Source organism: Vanessa cardui, chromosome 8 (genome assembly GCF_905220365.1).
Source record: "Vanessa cardui chromosome 8, ilVanCard2.1, whole genome shotgun sequence".
In the NCBI taxonomy this organism is placed as follows: domain Eukaryota; kingdom Metazoa; phylum Arthropoda; class Insecta; order Lepidoptera; family Nymphalidae; genus Vanessa; species Vanessa cardui.
This window is the reverse complement of record NC_061130.1, coordinates 6,152,242-6,177,324: the sequence shown is the minus strand read 5'-3', so window position 1 is coordinate 6,177,324 and position 25,083 is coordinate 6,152,242. Positions and strand designations below refer to the sequence as shown.

Here is a 25,083-nt window from a genome sequence, read left to right as displayed (position 1 = left end):
GCTTTTTCCAAACGGATATTTACAATATATTACTTCTTAGGTAGTACTTTTAACCATCTAATTAGGATGGTCATTCTAGTAAAATTAATTTGGCAAAATAATTTGTAACGATTTAATTCTAAATTCAAATAGGAACCATTGAGATTTGAATTATTGGTTGACGCAAATTAAGTGCAATAAAAATGTTAATTAATATTATATTAGTCTTGTAGGAAATGAAAATATATGAAATGTATTGTATTGTAGTATTAGGTACATAACAATAACAATAAATATGTCTTATTTTGTTATGTTCGGTGCGAATGCTAGTGTGTACTCTTGTTTCAACAAACTATCTATTTTGCGTTAGTTAGTGTAGCATAACGAAATTGTTTATGACAGCCGTCCTTTCTAACGTTATAGCGCAAGCGCGGCGAACGCTGGCCACTCAGTCAGCTTGCAGCGATGCGCGCATGCGCCGCCATCCTCATATTCTCGGCGTGGCCATGTTTTATTCAAACGTTAAATACGCGTACAAATCGCGAAACCAGTTCAAATTTCGCGGATACAAGTGATAATGTAATTCACCAAGTTTCTACGTGTGTCAATAAATTGGGACTCACGAAATGCATCGGGGCTTACGGTAACTGGCGGGCAGAAGGGGCTCTCGAAAATGAAGTCCGACCGCTCAAAGATTATAGGAAAACTTTTCCATGGCATCTATATAGAAATATTTCCAACGAAGAACTTCAAGCAAAACTATGTGACAGTACGATAAAGCTCCTTGAACGGAGAAGCCTTAAACTTAACTTGACTCAAAGCTATGCTTTAGAACTTGGAGGCAAAGGCAATGGATCCCTAAGCATCGATATCCTCAAATGTAAATATTTTTTTACAAATATCTTTGATACGTTATTGTTATCTAGACACAAAATTTCGATCATATTTTTAAAGTGATTACTTCACTGTAACTTTCTCGGTTTCCATTTAAAATTGGTTTGTGTATTTAAATTTATTTTATTTTTTGAGGCTATCCAGTGTACATATTATGTACATGAATATCATTGTCAGCATTTAATTAACACCATAAAATTTTGCTTAAGACATTTTCATATATTTACATTATTTAATGCAATTTTTTGGAACGATTTCATAAACACAAATATTATATTTTCACTTTTATATGGTCTTTTTTAATGTATAGAATATTTTAAATTATTTTCAATTACGATTTCAGCAGACTGAATTTTATTTTAATAGTATTTTATTAACGGTATATTTATATAAGTAAAAAAAGACGTTTTTTAAGGTTTATGCACAGTATCAATTAATTTTCTCAATTATTGACTTCAGATGTGTGTGCTAAAATATATATTTGTGAATTATTTTCAGGTGACGATGAATTCGTTGGACGGGGCAGTATGAAGAAACTTCGAAAACATTTTTACAATATTATGCCATTTTTATTAATACCTGGTCTCATAATGTCCGCAGTCTTGCCATTCTTCTTGCCTTCTTTAAAAATGATGACTTTAGTAGCGGGTATGCTAAACAATATGGCTCTCACGGGAGCAGTGTTCACTCTTCTCAGGAACAACGCGTTCAATGATAAATATGAAAAGAAAATAATTTATATTAATGACGGTTATTATAATGATAAATATGAACCTCTTGCCGACACTCCGTCTCAAGTTATAGTCGATGGAAATTTTGATAATAAATACAACAGTTTCGATAATCACGACCTCAAACAATTTAATTATATCGAAAAACAGCCCATACCAACAATTGATAACGATTATCAATTAAATTCAGAGTGGCTGAAGGGATTAAGTGGAGGAAAAGTGAGAAATGTTAAAATTATACCGGAAAGATTCAACACAAACAACGATTGGAGAAAGCAGGACGATATAGACAAAACCGTCGAAGGGCCCGAAGAAAACAAAATTATTTGAGCGTTTGTGAATTTCTATGTGTGCGTTAGTATAAATCGCTACTGTTGTATTATATTCTAGTACAGTAGTAGATCTATTTATCTGTTATGTTTATACGACTTAACTTATTAAAATAAAATTCGCCATGGGTAATCTTAAATCTACTCTAAGAGAGGAAAATATGAAAAAGAAATTCCCGGCGATTAAATCGCGGAAAAAAACTAGTTTATCTACACGGTGAAAGTGAAATCAGCGAAACCTTATATTGCCTGAAATATTCATTATTTAAAAAATTGATTTTAATGAAAGCTTTAATTTACTATCACTATGTTGTATTGTAATTGTATTTTTTGTCACGATAGCCCAATAAAATTTAATTGCAATGGACGAGCAATGTCCATGTCGATTAAAATTTTGCATTTTCTCTTCCAGAAAAGCAGAGCAAGTTTTTTAAATAAAAATAAATTTAATTTTTTTACCTATATTTATTACAAAAAAAAAACAATAAGGAATTAAGTTATTGAATTAATATTTAAGCAACGAATACTTTACTAAATATAAGACTTTTTTATTTATTAATTTTCTTTTTCTTATTTTGAAATATTCTGACCTTATTTTTTATCCTTATGGGATATATCACCCTTTTCCTATCGATCAAATACTTTTCGAGTGTACCTATATAATAAATCTATATATAAAAATTAACGTTTCCCTTCTTTGAATAGTTTTAATTCTCAGATTCAAATCGAAGTGTATTTGCAGGTGCAAATGTTGAATCGATTCTAAACTAATAGGTCATAATAAGTCAATTTTAATATTTATATATACAAATTATACAGGAAGATGCAGTGCGCTTGGATAGTTTTTAGTATTTAATATATTTTGCATTTTACATTTTGTTTGCTTTAAGACATTATGAGCGTGACTGACTTTTGCGTACTACAATAAGACGTATAAAACCGTGTTGTATTAATTAAATAATAATTAATTATTACGCTCATAATATTTTTTTCACGTGTTCTTAATCCTTTCGTGTAAGTTCACTAACTTTCATCTGATAGCGATTCAAATTAAGCAATTGTTGCATGACCATGCTCTTAAATGAAAATTTTTAGCAACGCATGAGATATTTCACCAAAAGATCAGGCAAACTAAAGCAATGTGCGAAATTTCATATATTCTTACAATAATTCATGGTCTCAAAAAAATGAAAGTTGCCGCTAATGTCAACGATCTAGGCGTCAAATCAACGAACGATTTATTAACGATTCGGAAGGTATGCAATAATCGTGTCATTATCATATCTGAGATTTGTCTCCTGAATTATTACAAAAAAATTACTAACGCCGCGCGTGACGTTTGATTTTTTTTTATGTTATAGGTTGGTGGACGAGCATATGGGCCACCTGATGGTAAGTGGTCACTATCACCCATAGACAATGAAGCTGTAAGAAATATTAACTATTCATTACATCGTCAATGTGCCACCAACCTTGGGAACTAGGATGTTATGTCCCTTGTGCCTGTAGTTACACTGGCTCACTCACCCTTCAAACCGGAACACAACAATACTGTTATTTGGCGGTAGAATAACTGATGAGTGGGTGGTACCTACCCAGACGGGCTTGCACAAAGCCCTACCACCAAGTAAAAAGATTAGGCGAACTAACTAACATACAACATACAACAGCCAAATAAAGTGCACTCTAGTGAAAACGAGATGACTGTAGACAGATTCTGAGAACACATTATTAACTAGCTGTTGCCCGCGGCCTTGCTCGCTCAAATATGGTTATAAATAACTTAATAGACTAATTTAAAATATTACATCAATGTAAGACCCCTTTGTAAAGAACATTTGTGGTTCAACTTTCGTGGCCTAGTTCCACCAGACTGTTCGTGAAGCTCATTCTCGACCAGGCTATTAAGAACTTTCCAGGATAAATCCACTCTTCTTTTAGTTTTACTATGACCATTATAAATATTTGATTTTTTGCTTTATTAATTGACTGTAGGCGTAAACTGTACTCTTATACATCCATCTATTATCCGTGGCGTAACTATTATTCCGGTATCGTTGCTTAATTTTAGAGGTCTTAAATCCCTTAGTAAAATTATTGGCACGACAATGCTTACATACTTTATGTACTCGTTTCTAACCAGTATCCCAAAAGTAAAGCTTTATTTCACTACACAAAAAAATATTGACTACTATATATCTCCCAATTTTAGGAGTAGAATATCCAAAAACATAAATACGTACAAACAAACGAATAAAAACGTATAAATATCTAAGTACTCATTTCTAATCAGTATCCCAAAAATAAATTAAAAAAAATTACATATTTCCATTCTCACTTTTTACCTTTATTTCACCCCCTTAGGAGTAGAATATGCAGAAACGCTTAAATTAGTATCTATTCATTTCTATTTAGTATCCTAAAAATAAATTTCCATGAATCTAACTTAAAAAATGACCCCCCCCCCCCTTAAGGGCAGAATTTTCAAAATTCCTTTCTTAGTGGGTGCCTACTCAATAAATCCATCCTACTCACCTAATTTCAAGGCCCTAACTTTAATAGTTTACGCTCGGCGATGATGAATCAGTCAGTCAGGACTTGTTATTTTCTATACATAGAAGATAAAGTAATTGGCCTTTACAAAAACTGTTAATTTTAAAAGATTTTAATCCGTTAATATTAAATATCTCTATATATTATAAACTTATTTAATGTCCTACGAATGTCAAAAGGCCGGCAACGCCTCTGCAAGTCCCCAGGTGTTGCAAATGTCCATTGGCGTTGATAGAACTTTCCATCAGGTGAGCCTCCAGCTCGGTTGCCAACTTTCACATTAAAAAAAAAATTGCCGATGGTATGGAGAGATTAACTCTTGTGTTTCTATTTATTAGCCATATAACCATTTAAAACCGTTAATGTATTGGTATTTTGCATACACTAACAGTGGCGTTTAAGTGTGATTCATTAATATTTGTAAATCAATCAGCAGCATTTTTCATTCATTTCTTTTCATTTTAAGTGTGAACTTAACGAATAATACTGCTGTTTTGATGAAATATGAAAGGATGACTTACATTTATACGTGATTCGTAGTGTTTAAATGTTGTAATTTTCATTAAAGTAAAAAATTACCTATCGTTATTAGGTATCTATAATAATGATGTTGTTGGCATATTACGATCGATATCGACAAATATAGTGATACAATCGATCTACTTGCAATTTTATACAGCATAATTATATACATATAAGTAATGTATATGTATGTAAGTATAAACAAACGTTAATTGACAGTTGAGAGACATTAAACATACAATTTTATAAATACAGACAACAATCAAACAGACAAAAAATATTTATACAAACAGAAATTAAGGACTTCTGTTGGTATAAACAAATATTCATCAAATACTCAAATTTTCACCTTGTGAAGGGTTTTAAATATTATTATTATAACCCGTCAAATTTATTCATTTTTTAACAACACAAAAGTTATGCCTTCTTTACTTTGACCTTAGTCAATTAATAAATTTAAATGTTTTTAAGAAAACTTTGATTAATAAACCATATTACAATTATAAAGATCAAGTAGAGAAAATTTAGTTAGTTAGTTCCTTGCGATTCCTTTTGGTATAATCTAATTTCCGAGCCAGTAACAATATTAAATTTTATCAAAGGCAATGTGTACTTCAATAATAATAATAAAATGTTTTGATTTAATTTGATATTAATTTCGTCTTTTTGTTTATGAAATTGTTCATCACCTGTATATGTATATATATATTTTTTGTGAAAAAAGTTACATATGTTACATATAAGATTACTTATACAGGGTGGGCCAGAAAGGCGTACGAATTTCAAAATCGCATTACTCTTGACCGGAACGTGGGAGCGGGGTGTGGGTAGCGGGGATAGGTAGCTTGCTTCTCGGAAATCAGTCGCCATGGAGCATTACACCGGTGAGCAGCGTGCGTTTTGTGTAGAAGCGTATTACAAAAATGGCGATTCGTGCACTATTGCGCGGCGTCTATTTTGCTCTAACTTTAGATTACATGATTTAAACCAATGTCCAAGTGAAAGTGTGATCAGATCGTGGGTTAGAAAGTTTGAGTCTTTGGGTTCGACGTTAAATGAAAAACCTGCGGGACGAACAAGGACAGTAAGAACGGAGGAGAATGTAAGCGAAGTCGTAGCGTCGGTCCGGCGCGATCCCCAGCAGTCGTCGCGAAAGAGATCAGCTGATTTAAATAAAACTATTTATAACGGATGAATCGCGTAAGTATATTAATTATTTTTAAAGTCTGTCTGCCCGTGACCACGAACACTGCAAAGTGCTCGAAACGTCGGGATGTTTAAAAATAATTAATATACGCGATTCATCCGTTATAAATAGTTTTATTTAAATGTGTAATGATCGCGAAAATTTAAGACAACATTATGAGATCAGCTGAGCTCGCCATATCAAGAACATCATTGAGGCGTATTTTGACAAAAGATCTTAAATTACACCCGTATAAGCTACAATTAGTCCAGGAATTAAAGCCAAATGACCACCATTTACGTCTTGCATTTGCCGAAACAATGTTAGAGCGTTTTCAAAGTTTAAACAACATTCTCTTTTCGGATGAAGCTCATTTCCATTTGTGTGGATTTGTCAATAAACAAAATTGTCGATATTGGGCCGTTGAAAATCCCCAATTAAAACATCAAAGACCTTTGCATTCGCTTAAAGTTACAGTTTGGGCTGCCATGTCGGCTCAAGGAATCATCGGACCCCATTTCTTCGAAAATGAGCGAAGCCATACAGTAACAGTAAATTCCGATCGCTACACAGCAATGCTACGTAACTTTTTCTTTCCCCAACTGCATAATTTTGAAGCTTACAACAGTAGAACCTGGTTTCAACAAGATGGGGCGACATCCCATACATTTAATGAGTCTTTGGCAGTCGTTAACGAAGTGTTTAATGGAAAACTGATATTGCGTCGAGGGGACATTCCGTGGCCTCCCCGGAGCCCAGATCTCACGCCACTGGATTTTTTTCTCTGGGGATACCTGAAGAGTCGCGTTTATGCTAATAAACCGACGACGATTGCCCAGCTCAAAGAAAACATTCGCGAGGAAATGTCCGCTATCCCACGAGCGATGTGCCAGAAAGTTTTCACAAATTTGAGGAATAGATTGGAAGAGTGTAAACGTGAAGTGGGCAAACACCTAAATGATGTTATCTTTAAAAAATAAAATACCCATTTGTTCTTTTTATAATAAATATATTTTTTATTTCCTGAGCTTGCTATTTTTTTTATATGATGTTTTCTTATCCGCTTAACTTTATGGCCCACCCTGTATTTGACGTCGTAACCACCATTACCATAGGTGCAACAAAGCGCAACAGAACAGTAACCTACTTAAGCATTCCCAAAGCCCTATCAACAAGTCAGAATCATTTTTCAACCGACTTCAAAAAGGAAGAGGTTATCAATTCGTGTGTATTTTTTTTAAATATATTTTTTAAGGTTTGTTACCTCATAATTATTGCTATATTTGGAGTCGGTGTCAGCCAAGAATACCCTACAGCATATATATCAAAAAACAATACGAGAATACTTTAACAAATATGTTTTTTACAAATTACCTTTTATACAATAATAAACTGGATCAATCAAGGGGCTCGTATCGCTTCTTTCTTTTAATTGTTGGGGCAAGGGCACCGTGGCTGACACCGGCTCCAAATATAACAATAACTATAACTACGTTATATAATCGTAAATCGAATTTTAAGTAGTCTAATATTTTTCATTTCATTTTACCTTGGAGGACTCTCAAAAATATGTTAATATGCAATTATTTTTATTACTTTTTAGTGCATTTTTATTTGTTTTAAAATAGTGTTTTGTTTGAAGTCGGTTTTTCTTTTTGTTAAAATTTTATTTATTAAAGATCATTCAACCTCCTTTTATACAAATTCCTTTAACGTTCAGGCTATTCGTCTGGGGAACACTCTTCCTGTTGAAGTAAGACGTGCACAATCACTTGCTTCATTTAAAACCATGTTGAGATAATACTATCCTGCACTTTAATTGCTGTACTTAATTTCTTTTTCTTTTTTTTGTTCACAAGACGTTAATTTAGTTTTGTTATATATTATTTTATATCTAATAAGATAAGTACATATAGGAGTCGAGATGGCCCAGTGGTTAGAACGCGTACATTTTAACCGATGATTGCGGGTTCAAACACAGGCAAGCATCGCTGCATTCATGTGCTTAATTTGTCTTTATAATTCATCCCGAGCTCAGCGGTGAAGGAAAACATCGTGAGGAAACCTGCATGTGACAAATTTCATAGAGATTCTGCCATATGTGTATTCCACCAACCCGCATTGGAACAGCGTGGTGGAATATGTTCCAAACCTTCTCCTCAAAGGGAGAGGAGGCCTTTAGCCCAGCAGTGGGAATTTACAGGCTGTTGTTGTTGTTGTTGTAAGTACAAATATGTATGCATTTTCGATATCAGGTACTGTACATTATTTTATTTTATTTTTAAATATATTAATATTTCACTGTATTTATTTATTATGATTATATCTGGTTTGTACACCCCTAAATCTTTCTATATCTGTTTCTCTCCTCTACCTTAAGGTTGCCTGGAAGATTATTTGAGAAGATTATTTACGATGTTTTGTTTCCTTTAATAAAACCTCTGCTTATTAGCCAACAACATGGATTCGTAACCAAAAAAGTCAAAAAAGTCAAAAGTCAAAAACCTTTATTCAAAATAATAGGTTGGGGAAAAAGTTTCTTCGTATTTTATATGAAAATTCAAAAAGTTTTTTTTATAGTTTATTTACATTTGACTAAAGTATGTAGGTGCCATTTTGTTCCATAACTTTTTGCCATCTTGTTGGTAGTGACATGATCCCATTGCTGTAAAAATTTTGGGGCTTCTGATCGAAAAACTGCGACAAGTGGTTTTGGCAGTCCTCTCGTGATGTTAACCTGACACTGCCTAAGAAATTCTGCAGAGACCGAAACAGAAAATCTGAAGGTGCAAGGTTAGGACTATACGGCGGATGCATTAATACCTCCCAGCCAAACTCTCGTAATTTTTGTTGAGTGGCTAAAGATGTGTGAGGTCTAGCGTTGCCATGGTGAAAAACCACACCCCTTCTGTCGATCAATTCTGGCCGCTTTCTCTCAATTTCTTGCTTCAATCTCATCAATTGTTCGCAATACAGTTCTGAATCGATGGTCCTGCCGGGCGGTAACAGCTCATAATGAATGATGCCCTTCCAATCTCACCATACACACAGCATTACCTTGTTGCGAGTTAATCCGGGTTTTGCCACAGTCTGTGAAGCTTGACCGGCCTTTGACCACGATCTTTTTCGCACGTTCTTGTCGTATGTGATCCACTTTTCATCACCAGTTATCAGCTTCTTCAAAAATGGTTCGGTTTCATTACGTCGTAATAAAGAATCACAAATGAGTACACGGTTCATTAGGTTTCTTTCAGTGAGTTCATGAGGCACCCATATATCGAGCTTTTTTGTGTACCCAGCTTTATTCAAATGAGTCAAAATTGACCACAATTGTCAGTTCTTCAGCTACATCGTAACTATTAATATGCCGATCTTGCTCCACTTTTTCAAAAATGGCACCAATTTTGTCCATAACAGGGCGACCAGAGCGAGATGCATCTTTGATATCAAAATTTCCGGCTTGAAAATGCTTAAACCAAACTTGGGCTACTCTCACAGATACTGCATTAGGTCCATAAACATCACAAATTTTTTTCGCGAATTGATTTGCATTTTTACCTTTTTTATACTAAAATTTTAGAATGTATCGAATTTCTTCTTTAGATTCACTCATTTTAACAACAACAAAAACAAATGAAAATCACACGAATTCCTAACTTGAATTTGGGAGTGCCTTCTTTAAAATTAAAACTTTTTAATGACACCAAAACCAGCCAGATACAAAGGGTATAGCCAAAGAGATTTTATTACAAGTTCATACATACTATATGCGAAAAGACTTTTTCCCCAACCTAATAGAAGTGTTTACACTTTCTTATTGATTGTCGATAATCTACCACCGGTTCGGAATATAATACCTCAGACCTGAGAAGAACCGGCGAAAGAAACTCAGCGGGATATTTTTTTTTTTTATAATGTCAATTTATAATTTACAATAATAAACATATTCCTGTTATTTGAAACAGCCTGGAGGCGATCATCTCATTCCCAAGGTGTGCAGTCAACTAGAAAGTCATTAGTGCTGTAATATCTTTTAGCACACAAACGCTCTTTAACGATTATTTTGAATTTTATAATTGAATATTGTTGAACGTTTTCTGGGATCCTGTTGTAAAAACGTATACTTTGCCCCAAAAAAGAGTTACTAACCCTGTGTAATCGGGTACAAGGCGTAACAAGTTTATTCTTGTTCCTAGTATTAATGGAATGTACGTCACAATTTTCGGGAAAATCATTTATATATTTTTGCGTACATACATAACATTATCAAAAACAAATTGAGAAGCGACAGTCATTACTTTAATTTCTTTAAATTTATATCTTAACGAATCTTTTGGAAAAAGATCAACCGAGTCCAATCTTGTCGAGTTTCTTGATGTTACTTTTAGTTATGGAGATAGGACATCAAGTTGACGCTGTGTATACTGATTATTCAAAAGCATTTGATTAAATTCCAGTTTCGTCCCCATAACATCTGGGGTACCCCAGTGCTCTCATCTCGGTCCCCTTTTATTTAACATTTTTATTAATGATATAGGTAATAAAAAAAATTCAAAATCCTAATATACTTTTATATGCAGATGATACAAAATTATTTAATATCATAAAAAACAACAATGACTGCTCTAATTTACAAAATAATTTAGTTATTTTAGAGCAATATTGTTCGTCTAACGGTCTGCATCTTATTTTGATAAGTGCCGTATAGTAACATTTTCGAGGAAAAAAAATCCGATTTATTCGATTACACAATTTCCAATCATTCGATTTTAAAATTAGGAGGGTTACCGAGATTAGGGACCTGGGGGTGCTCCTGGATTCAAATTTATTGTTTGACAGGCATGTGACTAAAATTACTGCAAAAGCCTTCTGCATGTTAGGTTTCATATTTCGCCAGGGAAGAGATTTTAGAAATATAAATACATATAACCTTTTGTATAACGCGTATGTAAGGTCCAATGTGGAACTTGCTTCAATTTTTTGGTATCCACTATATTCAAAGTATATTAAGGCTATCGAAAATGTACAGAATTAGAACTATCCATTTTCTTAGATTGTCAAAACCTGACTGATTATAAGATATTGGGTTGCGGTGCGGCCCGATGCGCCTGCTATATGCTTTGGCGCAATTTTGCAATGCGATGCGTTGAGGCCCGCCGCGGCTATAGTTTGCGCGAGCCTTTATATACCTATATGTCAAACTAACTATTCCAAAAATCGTTTTTTGCTTAGAGCATGTAATAATTATAATACATATTATAGTAATGTGGATATATTTAACTCAAATCTGTTTAAGTTCTTACGAGTTTTAAAAAACAATAATTGTCATTAATATTATTTGTAGCTTATTGTTTTGTTTCCTTTGGTTTTTTTTTTGTTAATCTTGGTATTCATGTTTGATTACCTTATTTTATATACTTTAATAATATGTAACTTTTATTATTTGTCTTTTAGTTCACTTCATATTTTTAAGGCAACAGTGGAAACTTATAAAAGTATATTTATTTATTGGTGTACAATAAAGGGTATTTTAATTTGAATTTTTATCGTCTGCGAGAGCCTGCCTATTTTGCAAGAGCAAACTCAAAACTCGCAAAGTTGGATCGTGAAATATCAAAAGTTTCACACAGCGAAAACAACATGGGTGTATGAACCCGTAAATTTGACGGCTCTTATGAATTCTTGAGAAATAATTAGCAAATTTTGTCATAAAAACTTGAAGTACGAAATTATCAAAAAAAATGTTACCCTGGACATAGTTAATTACACTCGCAGTCTAATTATTATAAATGGCAACAAAATTATGAGTTCATAAATAAATATATCGGATCAACAACGACATCCGTACCATCGTCGTACATCATAGGGGCTTGTTACTAGGGTGGCCGAGCAAAGAGAAAACCGCGAATACAGGAACACGTTTATGTAACGTATAGGTACTTAACAGACTAATTCAGTATCAGACTTGGCAACGAAGCGAATGACAGTTCCTAGGATTGAGGAACTGCTCTTCACGAGAGAGTAAGTGAGTCGTCTCTGTGCGCTTCCATGTGGTAGGCTCCGTCATAGCACGAAGTTAGCCGCGTCCTGACGTAACGATAGTGCTGCTGCCTCGCGGGAATCGTGCCGCGCTTCGTTTCGCTAAGGTATTCATGACCGTCTCCGACAAATATGATAAATTAAAGACACCATGAGTAACGGGGTGTGATAAGTCGAATCACCTAATAAAGGTTCCGTACAAACAATAATTCGAAATTCAATTGAACTGACAACCTAATTTTTATATCGTTGGAATGCATTGTTCTCAATTTTTTTCATCGTACAAAAAGTTTAATGTGCTCTAAAATATTTATATACATCAATACGTTTTATGTGCGTGTAGCACTCGATGATGAGCAATATATTCTCCCGTTGAAATGACCAATGTATGCATTGACGTGGTATGCCAATTTGCACGATGATGTATGTTCATAAGTGATGTTGGAAATAAATATGTCGGCGCGAAACCACGAATTTAAGAAAAACACGTGTCCAGAATTGATTATTTTAATAATTTAAAATTGTTTGATTGTTAAATTAATAATTTTAGTGAATTTTGAAATGCTAAATTAGTCTGAAATATTTTAGTGTTTGTAAACAGCTGTTATGTTGAGTGAATAAGTCTACCGCCCTATTTTTGTTATAAAAGATCAAGCGCCCGCCGGTATAGACAGGCTTGGTCGAGCCGTCGGAGCGATCGGACCGCCTCATATTGGAATAAATCAGAGAGGATTATTTCCTGAGTTTTATTTCATACCACCGAAGACGGTTAAAGATCGAAACCCCTGATACTCGTGACGTCAGCTATTATATACGCCAGCGTCATGTTTTTTAAAAACGGGCTCGGACATGCTTCTCCGTTAAATGTTAATAATTAAAATAGGCTGAACTTTCTAATACATTTTTTAATTTAAGTAACTTGTAAATAATTAGCTCACAATATCTTTAATAGTTTCGTGAAAGCTATCAATCCGATATAAGCGCTCTTAATGTACTGAACTAATTGGTTCCTATCTATAAAATATTTTTATTATAATGTTAAACATAATACGTTGATCGGGAAGGAAAATCGCTATGCGATAATAATATTCGTTTATATATTAATATATTTATTTAACAATATAACTCTCGATTAATTCAATCGAAACCGTGTAAAAAATTGGTAACAACGCTTTGATTAATTTCTGCAGCAAATGCATGTCTTAATATACGTAATGAGAAAGTCAGAATTTTATATTTTTTAAACGCATTTAAATTTAAGCTTATTTTTAGCTGATATTTTGTTGCTCTGATTTTTTAGGAATACGATAAACCATGTTCTGTATATTAATATATTATAGGAATTGAAGAATATACATAATTATAAACAAACATTGGTGTTTAATAAAATACTATTACTATTCTATAAAATTATCTCTTAACATCTCATAATCTAAATTCACTGAAAATAAATAAAACTTAAACAAAAATTTGACTTCTTTATGAAATAAATTAATGTAAATACTTAAGCACTTATATAATAACATTTATACATAATTGTTTCCTTACCTAAATATTATCTAAATCAATAACGAATTATTATTATAAAGTTAATTATGTAAACCAGTACAAGTAGAGACGTGATTTATAAAATCATACATATACTTAATATATTTCAGTTTAACTGTTGTTGAGACTTTTGGAGGTTATCTTATATTTGATTTGTATGATATAATAATATTCTCGCTATTTCTGACGACCTTTTAACATGTGTGTATTTGTATGATACGAGATTTGTACTCTAAAAATAATTAATCGAGTTACGTTAGAAATTAACCCATTTAGGAATACCCCTCAAAAGTCTATCTTACAAACTTTGGTTAGTCTTATATATTAGAAAAAGGTAAAAATATTATAGAAAAATAATTACATATATATTTATCAGTCGATAGAGAACACAAAGAACCATAAACCAATACACCATTAGAACCATCTAAGAATGGAACAAATTTGTTTTATGTGAAAACTCTAAAAAGATATTCCTTAACTATCCCAATTTGTGAGCAATTTCGGCTAATTTCCTTTCCTCTTCGGACATATCTTTGTCGTCCCAGCCCCAAACTGGATTTTCAGGGTGATTGTGATCATCGTCGGAGTCTTTCACCTTCTTGTCCGAGGGGTGGCTACCGTCGCCCGTCCTCGCTATTCGCTTGCGGATCATTTCAAGGGATACTGTTTTGAGGTCGTAGGCTAACCCTGCAAAACAAATGTAGTTAATAGTAATGTCTCATAATCTTGATTCGTTAGGTTATAAAAGGTAGTAAAGTCTACATTTTACATGATTACTTAATGATTCTTTTTATTTTTTTTAAGTTATTAAGGTGGATGAGCAAATGGCTCATACGATGCTAAGTGATCACCAATGCATATATGCATTACACTTTAATGAATATTAAACATTCCTTACATCGCCAATCCGCCACTAAATTTGGGAAGTAAGACGTTATATCCTTTTGCCTGTTGTTACTAAGGCTCACTTATTGGTATTTGGCAGTAAAATGTCTGATAAGTGGGTAGGACCTACCGGACTTAGATTAACTCTAATAACTTTTGAAACAATGACGACATAACATTAATTGTGTGATAACATCATAAATATTTTATAAAAATCAATCGAGGCGTTTGGAGTCACAGCGGAATGTAATTTACCTTCATAAACAATTTATATTAAATGTCTAGACATTGCTTTAAAAAATTTTAATAACTAGTAAATTAAATTTAATATAAGAGTATTTATTAATATATCTCACCATACTTAGCGGCAACATCAATCAAAGCTGTTGAAAAATTTGTACTGTAATTGCCAAGTTCAGCCGCTTTGTAATCCCATGGAAAGACGTGGTGGTAGTTATGCCAGCCCTCGCCAAACGCACAGATAGCCACAGCTTTGTTGTCTGTAGCGCCAATGTATCTGGAAATTAATATATAATATTTATTTATTTCATGTTAGTAAAATGAAATGGCCCAGTGGTTAGAACGCGTGCATCTTAACTTTCGAGTTCAAACCCAGGCAAGAAGCACTGAACATTCATGTGCTTAATTTGTGTTTATAATTCATCTCGTGCTCGGTGGTGAAGGAAAACATCATGAAGAAACCTGCATGTCTAAAGTTTCATAGAAATTCTGCCACATGTGCATTCCACCAACCCACATTAGAACAGCGCCGTGGAATATGTTCCAAACCTTCTCCTAAAAAAGGGCGAGGAGGCTTTTAGCACAGTAGTGAGAAATTTACAGGCTGTTACTGTAGTAAAATAACTGTACATAAAAAACTACTATAAAATAACTAAATGATGATCCCACTGATTTTAACTGGGCCATTCTACTAACTTTATGGCTTTATCGAAATCGAATCAAAATAAATCGCTGCTGTTCTCTCGTTTTGTTATTCTACTAACACAACAATCCAGTTGGGGCTCGGGCGAAGTAGGATCGGAATATAATTGAATTTGTATCATAATCAATTGGAATATAATATAAGTAGAATTGACCCTCAGTTATGACTTTAAGTTGGTTCGAAAAAGATTTGGGAACGTATAACAACCTTCATATGTTAGCAGATTGCTGGTTCAAGTCTGAGCAAACACCATTGAGTTTTTTGTGAGTCGTACGGGTTTATAACGGGGTCAGAGACGGGCGCTTGTAACGAGTACCTTCATCATTATAACTTTCACTTAATAGGCAAGTGCACGCTTTTTAGACATTAATAGTAACACAAATATCTTTACGTTTATTTAATGTAGTGTGCGTGCTTTCTATTATCTGAAGGAACTACACTTTTGTATTATATACTGACATAATATTTATTTCATCAAGCCCGTTTAATTAACAACGTTCCACATTCAATAAATATCTTCGCCTCCACTTCAGAGAAACCTTTCTAAAACATAAAAAGGCTTAGTAATTCTTCGTTATAGGAAAGTTTTCAGAAAAATATTATTTTTTAAGAATATAGTAATAACCCAATTTAATTACGGAATTACTGATTTTCCAATATAAGCTTATTACTCGTGTTAGGATCGGGTATGAGAAGAGCCCAAATGATCGATCCTGCGACTTTCATTGCTAGGCGGTCCGTCAACCATTGGGCTATACAGGCTTAAATGTGAACTTAGTTATCTGATTGAATGTGAAACTTTACACATTTAGATGCATTTAAGATTTTTGGTATACTTCGATAGTCTTAATGTGTAGTGTATAATATATGCTTACTTGTCATAAGGTCTATTGCCCCAAATATGTGCAGCAGAATTGACGAGCCAAGTAAAGTGGAGAGAAAGGGTGTACCGCAGGATAGAGGCGACGTACCAGGAAGTCCAAGGGTTTTCGTTCCACAATGCCACTGGTATCCAAGAGGGGACCAAGAAGCACAAAAGTGGCATCACTACCAAATAAGTCCTGTAACAAATTAATTATTATATGTTAAATATTTTATAGATTCGGAACACGAATCGAGAAAATAATAATTACAGTCGAACGTAAAGTTTACTACATATTAATAAATTAGTACCAGAATTAGAAGCCCTTGTTTTGAATTATTTTAATATATAATAATATCTATATCTATAATCTATATCTATAATATATAATATAATATATCTTATTTTGGTATTAAACTTGTGATTTAAATATCTTAATAATAGAGATCTCTGTTTGAATTTAGCTTTATTCGTTCGTGCATTCGATTATCAAGATATTGATGACGAGAGGAATCCTTAGTCCAGGTTTGTGATATTAATAGTATTATACTTATTTATAAAAACTAGCAAAACCCAGCAGACGTTGTCCTGCCATTGGCAATCGGTTGAACGTTATAGAAGTGAATGTGTTGCAGTGCCATCTAGTTTCAGAAAATGGACATTATAGAACGTTATTCGTGTGATGTATGTAAGCGGCGATCTATACACAAAGTGCATTTATAGGGAATGTCCCATTACATGCGTAACTTGTAGTAAAATTTGTCGTTTAATGTTAGATCAACGAAGTATTCACCAATGTAATATCACATTCAATAAAATGACGTGCATGTTTCACGATATATATAAATATAAAACCAAAATAAAATTAAACATATCGAAAACCTACATAAGAATTTAGTAGAATACGTAATAGTTTTTATACTTAGCTACAATAAAACGATATTCACATTAAGATTGATTCAGATTCGTCTGTTTGTATTGATGATATATGCAAATAATTCACAGATAAAAAATTAACCAAAAAGAAACTTAGTCCACAGACAATTTATTTATACCTATATATTTTTATATTTCGATTTTAGTTAGTGAAACTAATGGCTTATCCTCTTACGACTAATGTCTAAATCATAATGTCTAACATAAATAATGAAAGACAAGGAACAAAGAGTAGTCACAATAGCATTTTATCCAGAAAAATAATTAGGGAATTATATGAAAACAAGTAAATCAGGAAATACGTCCTCAAGTTTTATCCCTAGGAGATAGTGAATATAAGTAAGTTTAAATTAAGAACAAAGAAAAAAAGAATTCTAACTTTTTTTTAATTTACTTATAAATAAAAACAAAATAGAATTTATAAAACAAAGTGACCAAAATAATGATAATATATCAGGACAACAAACGATGTTTGATTCGCGCGATTGCCTACGTGATCAGATGCACATAGCTTTACGTAATTTTCCACCTACATTATACATTTTGAAACTGTTCACTTATTTTGTTGTAAAATATTTCCTTACGCATTTGTACATTTTTTACGATCCATGTATATGCGAATACTTCCTCTTGTTCCATTATTTATTTAATAATTATAAAGTCGATAATTGTTTTTTTATATGTTGTCTTGTAACCCAAGTTTTTAGGACACACACAAATATTTTAAAAAGGTCACAATGTGTCATCTTACTATCTACTGGTAAACGATTTTGTTGGAATAACTAATTTAGTTATTAGAGTATGTTGCTGCTATACCTACGCATTACATGTGTGCTACTGCTATCAGTTTGATCAAAATTATCTAAATTGTTTACTTATAAACCCGATTATGGTTATACTTACTGGAAAAAACTAAAATCTAATACTTCAACATGAATAAAGGTTTGAACGTTAGCTAGATACTAATAAAAGTAAAACTACTTAGATAGAACTTTTTTTGCTTCAGCGCTTTCGGAAAGATCAAGGCAAAAAATATATTTGCGTTATTGCTATAATGTACCTAATGTCAGTAGTCAGTACAAGTTTTATACTAAAGTCTTAGCACTCAAATGATATAATCTTTTGTTTATTATAAATTGTTTATTATCTGATTTTATTTTTATATTTTAAAGCAACCAAACTCATCCGTGCATTTTCTATTGCATTGTGTAAGATTGAAAGAATATTTAATGTAACTGACGTGAATAATACGTCATAAGGAAAGAAATATATTCCCATATTTTTAATATGTAGTTCACACGTTCGACACAGTCAGGATAAGATCTTTATTATTAATTGTTATTTTTAATATCACTTTTTTATTTTAACAAGGGCTAATATATTGAATTGTTGCGTATTGTTTTATTATTTAGAGAAGTATAAGAACTTCTTCGAATATTACTTATTGAATTGAAATAACAGGATATCAAAGAGACTATACTTGGAACATGAATTTAATGATATATTTTTATTTAATGGAATCAAATAGTAAGTAATAATTAAGTTGATGTCGAACTTACTTTTTCTGAAACATGACGATGGGGTCCTTTTCGAGATCAGACATATCGACAGACGCTCCCTTTTCGAAGACGTCTTTATGCTTCCTGACCATCAGCCAACCCATGTGGGAGAAGAAGAAACCTCGGCGAGCATTGTGCGGATCTGCGTCTGTTTCCGTAAACTTGTGATGGACTCTAGATAAAATAATGATAATTATTTTTACGGGAGACTGATTTAAGATTATCTTGGGAAAATTAAGATAAAAAAATATAGAAAAACACAGCATTTAATACAATGGATATTTGATAATGACGTTGTTTGCTTTATTAAACCTTGGTCTTTGAACTTTTTAATTGAAAATAATTACCTGTGGTCTCGCACCCATTCGTAAATATGATTTTGGAATGCCATCGTCTGCATAAGGGCTAAAAACAGCCTTAGGGGCCAGCGTGCCTTGTAAGCTCGATGAGCCCACAACCTGTGCGCTCCCGCCGTCACGCCCATCGCTGACATACCCGCGAAGAGTAAAGCTGTAAACATTTTTAAAGATAACGTCTGAACCACCAAAAATTGTTAAATTATATTCATCGGTCATGTTTAATATAGTAAGAGCTCTTGGGATAAATAGTATTATCATAAATATACAAAACGTTTTGACTAAGTAACGCTTGATTCTGAGAACAGTGAACAAACTGCTAAATGAAATTAAGATGACGTTTAATAAGTTCTTTTTGCTGAAAACAATTATGAGCGCCAAATGATACTGAGTTTCGAATATCAATATTCATGTAGTTTCATATATCCTCATTTACATTCCAACGAATTACTATTATATTAGTAGACTGTTTTTAATAAATTGTAAGTTAGATGGTTTTGCGACTAATATTTTTTTCGTAATAGGGAAAAAAGTAATAATAGGTTTGCGGAATAATCACAGAATTGTTGTGGATTTGAATACGTTAAAAACATGTTTTGAACGTATACACAATCAAGGTTATTCTAATTAATAGAGTACTATTTCTTAGAAGCCGGACCTCATTAACTTGAAAAATTAACTAAAACAAATTATTTATTGTCCCTTATTTACCAAGAACATTTGAAATTAATAAACGGTACGGTATGGTAAACAAGTTCGCACTCCATGGTCCGAGTAAAAGTTAAAATATTCACGCGATATTTTGCCATAAATTCTAAAGGCACCCGATGAAAACCCGGCTTCGCATGAGTAAAATAAATAAAATTAAATATTTTTGGTTTTATAGTATAGTAATTAGTATATTTATAGATATAAATATTCGAACAAAAATACCTATCTGTAAACGTCAAACATACTACCAGTTGAACTTTATTTCATTGAATTTCATGTATTTAAAATCGAAATATATCCAATTTACGGATAAAAGTTTTTGACTAAAATATCGTAATTCTTTAAACGGTCTATAAATATAGATAGGTTTTTACTTGATCTATTGTAGATCTGCACGAAATTATAAATAGAGAACAGAAGGTATAACTCATTTATTAAAGCAACATCCTGAAACCATTAACATTGACTGTTGTTCCAATTGTTTCCAGCAATTTATAAAAATGATTAATTATCAAGAGACTTAAGTAGATCGCGTTTCTATATGCCATCGAGAACAATGGAATTTGCATGTGCATTGAAAATTCTTGTAAAACCTGTCTGCACGTCGCCTGTTAGACGATACTAACATTTTTATAACAAACGATCGGCTCGTTAGTATTTAAAAAGCTCTTTATATTTTAAATAAACAAGCTCAGTTTATAATAACATTTCATAATAATTATAAAATTGTGTAAATATAAATCATACTTACCAAATAATATAGTAAATATCTTTGTTCTTCCCGTACATATGAGGTAAAAGCCATAGAATGTAGCAACATGTAGATAAATAAACGCAAGCACGTTTCTCCACACTATTTGCCATCTGAAAATTTAACTATGACTTAGCACGTGCTTTCTAACATTTTCATTTAGTATTTGTATCAACACGATACCGAAAGAGAAGTTTTTGTAAACATAAAAGTAGAAAACAGTTACATTAATTGTTTTTATTTCATTTGCGACTAAACAAGTACTTCTATCAACTTTATTTTTATTTAATCAAGAAACTACATGTTTTAAGTTACGATATTTGGAAAGCTACTTAATATAAATAATTGTCTTGTTCGTTTGGTGGCTAGATATTAGGTTGCAGGTTCAGATCCGGAGGTTCTCGGTTCGCACCCCGCTAGGGGCTAATGAATAGTTATATTACTTCGTATCGATTTTTCTTTCTATCGGATTATGAGAGAGAAAATAAAATATAAGTGACGTTTGATCGCCAAAATATCTTCTCTAGAATAAAGCTATTCTGTAAGAATAAACTCGATCTTCTGCGCAAAATACGGGCGTAAAATGTCATAATAAGATTAATGTAATAGTTTAGAAATGTAAAAATATAAAAATAGTTTAGAAATGTATGAGATGCAGGGATCAAAATTGCGAATCACCGTAAGTATATAAATGACGAGTGGAGTACGAATCAGATTAGTTCAAAATCGAACTGCTATTGACTATTCTCAGTGGAGAATGTTCGTGTGATCGAAATTGATTCGGATGGCATCGTTATCATCATAGGTATTAACATATTAACATATTGACATTGTCATTTGTGCCGAAATACCTTTTAAATATATTTCATTAAACTAATTTACTTTATTTAAAAATATTTTGGTTAAAGTCTGTCTTGTTTTTAATTGGAATTAAATAGACCGAAACAAAAATCGTGCAACTTCAATTAGGTACTCGGTATTACTTTTTAAGGTTCCGTGCACAGGGTTAAAACCATTTCACTAAGTTAATGTTTTTTATTTGGGTGTATTTTATAACATAGGTAGACGGACCGGAAAATGAGCCACCTCATGTTTTCATCAGTTACCACTGTCATTTGACATTAGCGCTGTAATTTTTTTAACAATTTTTCGTGTCGCTAATACGCCATCAACCTTGGGAACAAATATATTACGTCTCTTGTCCCGTAAATATACTGGCTCTCACTCTCTCTGTCAATTTTCAAGCCAGAACGTAACCACCAAGACCACCAATTCAATATATCGCTGCTTAGCGGTAGCATATAAAATAGGGTAGCACCTACTCAGACGGGTTTGCACGAAGCCCTAACATCGAGTTAAAATCTTTTGAACTGCAATAGATCTGCATGAAAAGTAAATTAAATTAATCTGATTAATGTAAATTAAATTAATCTGATTATATGTCATCTCTTTAAATAAGTGGTGTTAAAAACACAAGGAAAATAACATCTTAGAGCATGTGGTTGGCGGAAATTTGACGGCATAAACAGTAGTTAACAATTCTTAGTTTTAACGATCTGGGTGATGTTCCATTGGCAAACTGCATACCTTTTTCCTTTTTTGAATAAATAATATATAAAATGGGTATTTTAGAAATAAATCCATTTCATCTTTCTGTATTAAATTAGGATCTATATATATATATATTGAACTTACTCATAATCTCTTCTCTTTCCTTGTGAAATAACTGTAGGTGTATTGCAGTCTGCGTTCTTTGTAAAAGTTGCGTCCACACATAGGAACGCCGGCGCTGTCATTGTGCATACAGTTGCCCTTTCCTGTAAATAGAAACCATAATAAGAAATGTTGTACTAAATATTGCAATAATTATTAGCGAATTATTATTAGACAAATATATTTATATATACATATATTGGACACGCCGTGGTGATAGGGCTTGGTACAAATCCGACTTGTTCAATATCTTTTCGTATGTACTACGCACTTTTAAAGATATTTAAACACTACCATAACTTAAGCATTTCTATTAGTCACTTCATTGGTTACAGTTTTGAATATTATATTCCGACTATTTACATTATTAAAAGAAAGTTATACACAGATATGATTGTATTTTATGATCAAACAGCAATATTAAGTATTGTTATGTTTCGATTCGAAGCATAATTAAGCCAGTGACAGGTAAAAGGGACGTAGCGAGTTGGTTTCAAAGATTATGTTCATGTAAGGAATGGTTAGTATTTGTTACAGCGAAAATATGGCGGTCGAGATCACTTTCCATTAGGTCTGTCTTATAAGACCGCGTACTTATTTACTAGAATTTTATCTGACTAGCAAATACTAATAAAGAAAATAATATATTAATTATATTTATTTACTTTTTAAATATTTCCAACAAGAAATACACATTAAACATGAATAGCAAAAATAACTCTAAAGCGTAATTAAAATGTGTGTTCCTTCAATTGCAGGAAATCACAGATTGCATAAGAAAGTCAGACTAAGCAAATAAATATTATAAACCAAATAAAAAAATGGCATGTAATAAAAGAGTGTACATGAGTGGGTGGAAACACAGGTGCAAACTCTATGCTCTTAATCATACCTGTATCCCGATGGTAATTCAAATTCAACACAAGCGGACAGAATGTAGGCACAAGACCAACGTCTTTAAAAACTTTTCTATGCACGGCAATGTGTCTACTAGCATTTACACTTTGGATTGTTACTGAGTAACTTTCAATCGAAAAATCCAATAATTTTTATCAGCCTAGGTATCAGGTTTGAACTTAGATCCCGAACTAATATCTAAACACAAGACTAACAAGACTACCGTTAATCGTTATAGATAGCTTCAAGACACAGATAGTTTTGTTGCTTAGATTCTTTTATATGTTTAAAAGTTCCCATTGTTTTTCTAACTTAAGAGTAATTTAAAAATTGAGTTTCATTTTCTTATCAATTCTATTGAAAACTTTTTGATTGTACTGAATGGAAGTGCTATTTTTTGTTGAGTAATTTATATAAGTTATTTAAATTTAGTTAACGGAAATTGTATAATGGACAATGTCTGTGTCTATCATATTAATGTTGATTAATTACATTTTATTTAGATTATTTATCTACCCAGATAAATAAAATAATATCTGAATAAGGATTAACAATTAAAACCGAAAATTACGTCACAAATAACCCATAATATGAAATTAATTAATATGAGTGTACCTTATATAAACGATATCGCAAACTTTACTATAAGCCTTTAGATCTAAAATTTTCTTTACATTTCATCGAAGTATCGTCTAAAGTTTAGTCAGAGCTTTATAAAGGTACGAAGCTATTTTGTGTGTGTGTGTGTGTGTTCGAATTATTTACATATAAACAAACAATCTTTGTTTATGGTTCTTTCTATATATGAAAACCTTAACGAAATGCGATGTATGGTCGAAGACGAAGAAAGCTTAGATACAGTCAGAAACAGAAAGTGACATTGTTTCTTTCTATTTATAGATAAGTACAGATAAATGAGATGACGATTCTTTAGATTCTTAACTCATGTAAGCGTGGCAAATAACAATGGTATATGGGTTAATGAAAGCCTAATTTACGTATAGACACTCGAACTAATAAATCTTACACAGCATTCTTACACCGTCAAAGTGCTATCAACTATAAAATCTAACATATTTCTTGAGCCTGTGATTAGGCTGACTTGTTCGCTCTTCAAAGCAAAGAGAACACACACACACAACAACACATTAAAATTACTGTTGTTTAGTGGGGGGAATAAATAATTGTACCCACCAAGATAGACCGTCACGTAGCACGTCATAGCGAGTTACAAGCCAGGTAGTATTTCGTAAAATATGGATATATTTAAAAAAACTCCAGACATAGGTTCATAACATAAGTACGTTATAAGGTACGGTGTAGAAAGTATAGCTTTATTTTACAATTTTTGTTATGTTGGATTGTTTATTCTATTTACCGTAAGAGAAAGTCGTGACTCGTCAAAATATTTGTAACTAACCGAAGCATTATTTATACAATGATAACAACCTACTTATGAATTATCTAAATACATATTTTAACCGTGCATCTCAATATATTTAAATATAATGTTTAACAATCTCTAACTAAAGTATATTACACAATAAATGTAGATAATAAAATTATAATTAGAAATATACAAATTTAATTGTACTTCCCGACAGAAATTAGATGCCTAATCGAAAGTAGCATTACCTACATTTAACCTAATCATGTGTAGTAATAACTCAGCATTTAAAGGTACTTAAT

The 25,083-nt window shown here is 32.4% G+C and overlaps 3 protein-coding genes across 3 annotated transcripts in view; 2 read left to right on the top strand and 1 right to left on the bottom strand.

Moving 5' to 3' along the window:
* The first annotated feature begins 381 nt into the window (after positions 1–381).
* On the top strand, positions 382–2,344 carry LOC124532163. The gene is made up of 2 exons (XM_047106894.1): positions 382–859; positions 1,372–2,344. Exons 1-2 carry the CDS (start codon positions 445–447, stop codon positions 1,932–1,934), a joined length of 978 nt encoding a protein of 325 aa, XP_046962850.1. The 5' UTR covers positions 382–444; the 3' UTR covers positions 1,935–2,344.
* Positions 2,345–3,447: 1,103 nt separating this feature from the next.
* Positions 3,448–7,221, top strand: LOC124531912 (transposable element Tc3 transposase). Its single transcript, XM_047106480.1, has 2 exons — positions 3,448–6,166; positions 6,376–7,221. The coding sequence occupies exons 1-2, from the start codon at positions 5,877–5,879 to the stop codon at positions 7,172–7,174; spliced, it is 1,089 nt and encodes a 362-aa protein (XP_046962436.1). The 5' UTR covers positions 3,448–5,876; the 3' UTR covers positions 7,175–7,221.
* A 6,124-nt stretch (positions 7,222–13,345) lies between these two features.
* The window catches only part of LOC124531685 (acyl-CoA Delta-9 desaturase-like), a 33,097-nt gene continuing 21,359 nt past the window's right edge, over positions 13,346–25,083 (bottom strand). Inside the window, exons 2-8 of the mRNA XM_047106183.1 lie at positions 22,480–22,601; positions 20,785–20,897; positions 19,314–19,476; positions 18,967–19,140; positions 16,485–16,670; positions 15,023–15,183; positions 13,346–14,468 (exon numbers count right to left, since the gene is read on the bottom strand). Coding sequence (XP_046962139.1) covers positions 14,260–14,468; positions 15,023–15,183; positions 16,485–16,670; positions 18,967–19,140; positions 19,314–19,476; positions 20,785–20,897; positions 22,480–22,580 — 1,107 coding nt within the window. The 5' untranslated portion in view covers positions 22,581–22,601 and the 3' untranslated portion in view covers positions 13,346–14,259. The remainder of the gene's footprint in view (positions 14,469–15,022; positions 15,184–16,484; positions 16,671–18,966; positions 19,141–19,313; positions 19,477–20,784; positions 20,898–22,479; positions 22,602–25,083) is intronic.

Excerpts from the sequence above, each read along its gene's own strand:
- LOC124531912 (XM_047106480.1), top strand. The coding sequence starts at position 5,877 with ATGGAGCATTACACCGGTGAGCAGCGTGCGTTTTGTGTAGAAGCGTAT. Across the intron at positions 6,167-6,375 it reads CAGCAGTCGTCGCGAAAGAG|ATCAGCTGAGCTCGCCATAT; the intron begins ATCAGCTGATTT and ends CAACATTATGAG.
- LOC124532163 (XM_047106894.1), top strand. The coding sequence starts at position 445 with ATGCGCGCATGCGCCGCCATCCTCATATTCTCGGCGTGGCCATGTTTT. Across the intron at positions 860-1,371 it reads AAGCATCGATATCCTCAAAT|GTGACGATGAATTCGTTGGA; the intron begins GTAAATATTTTT and ends AATTATTTTCAG.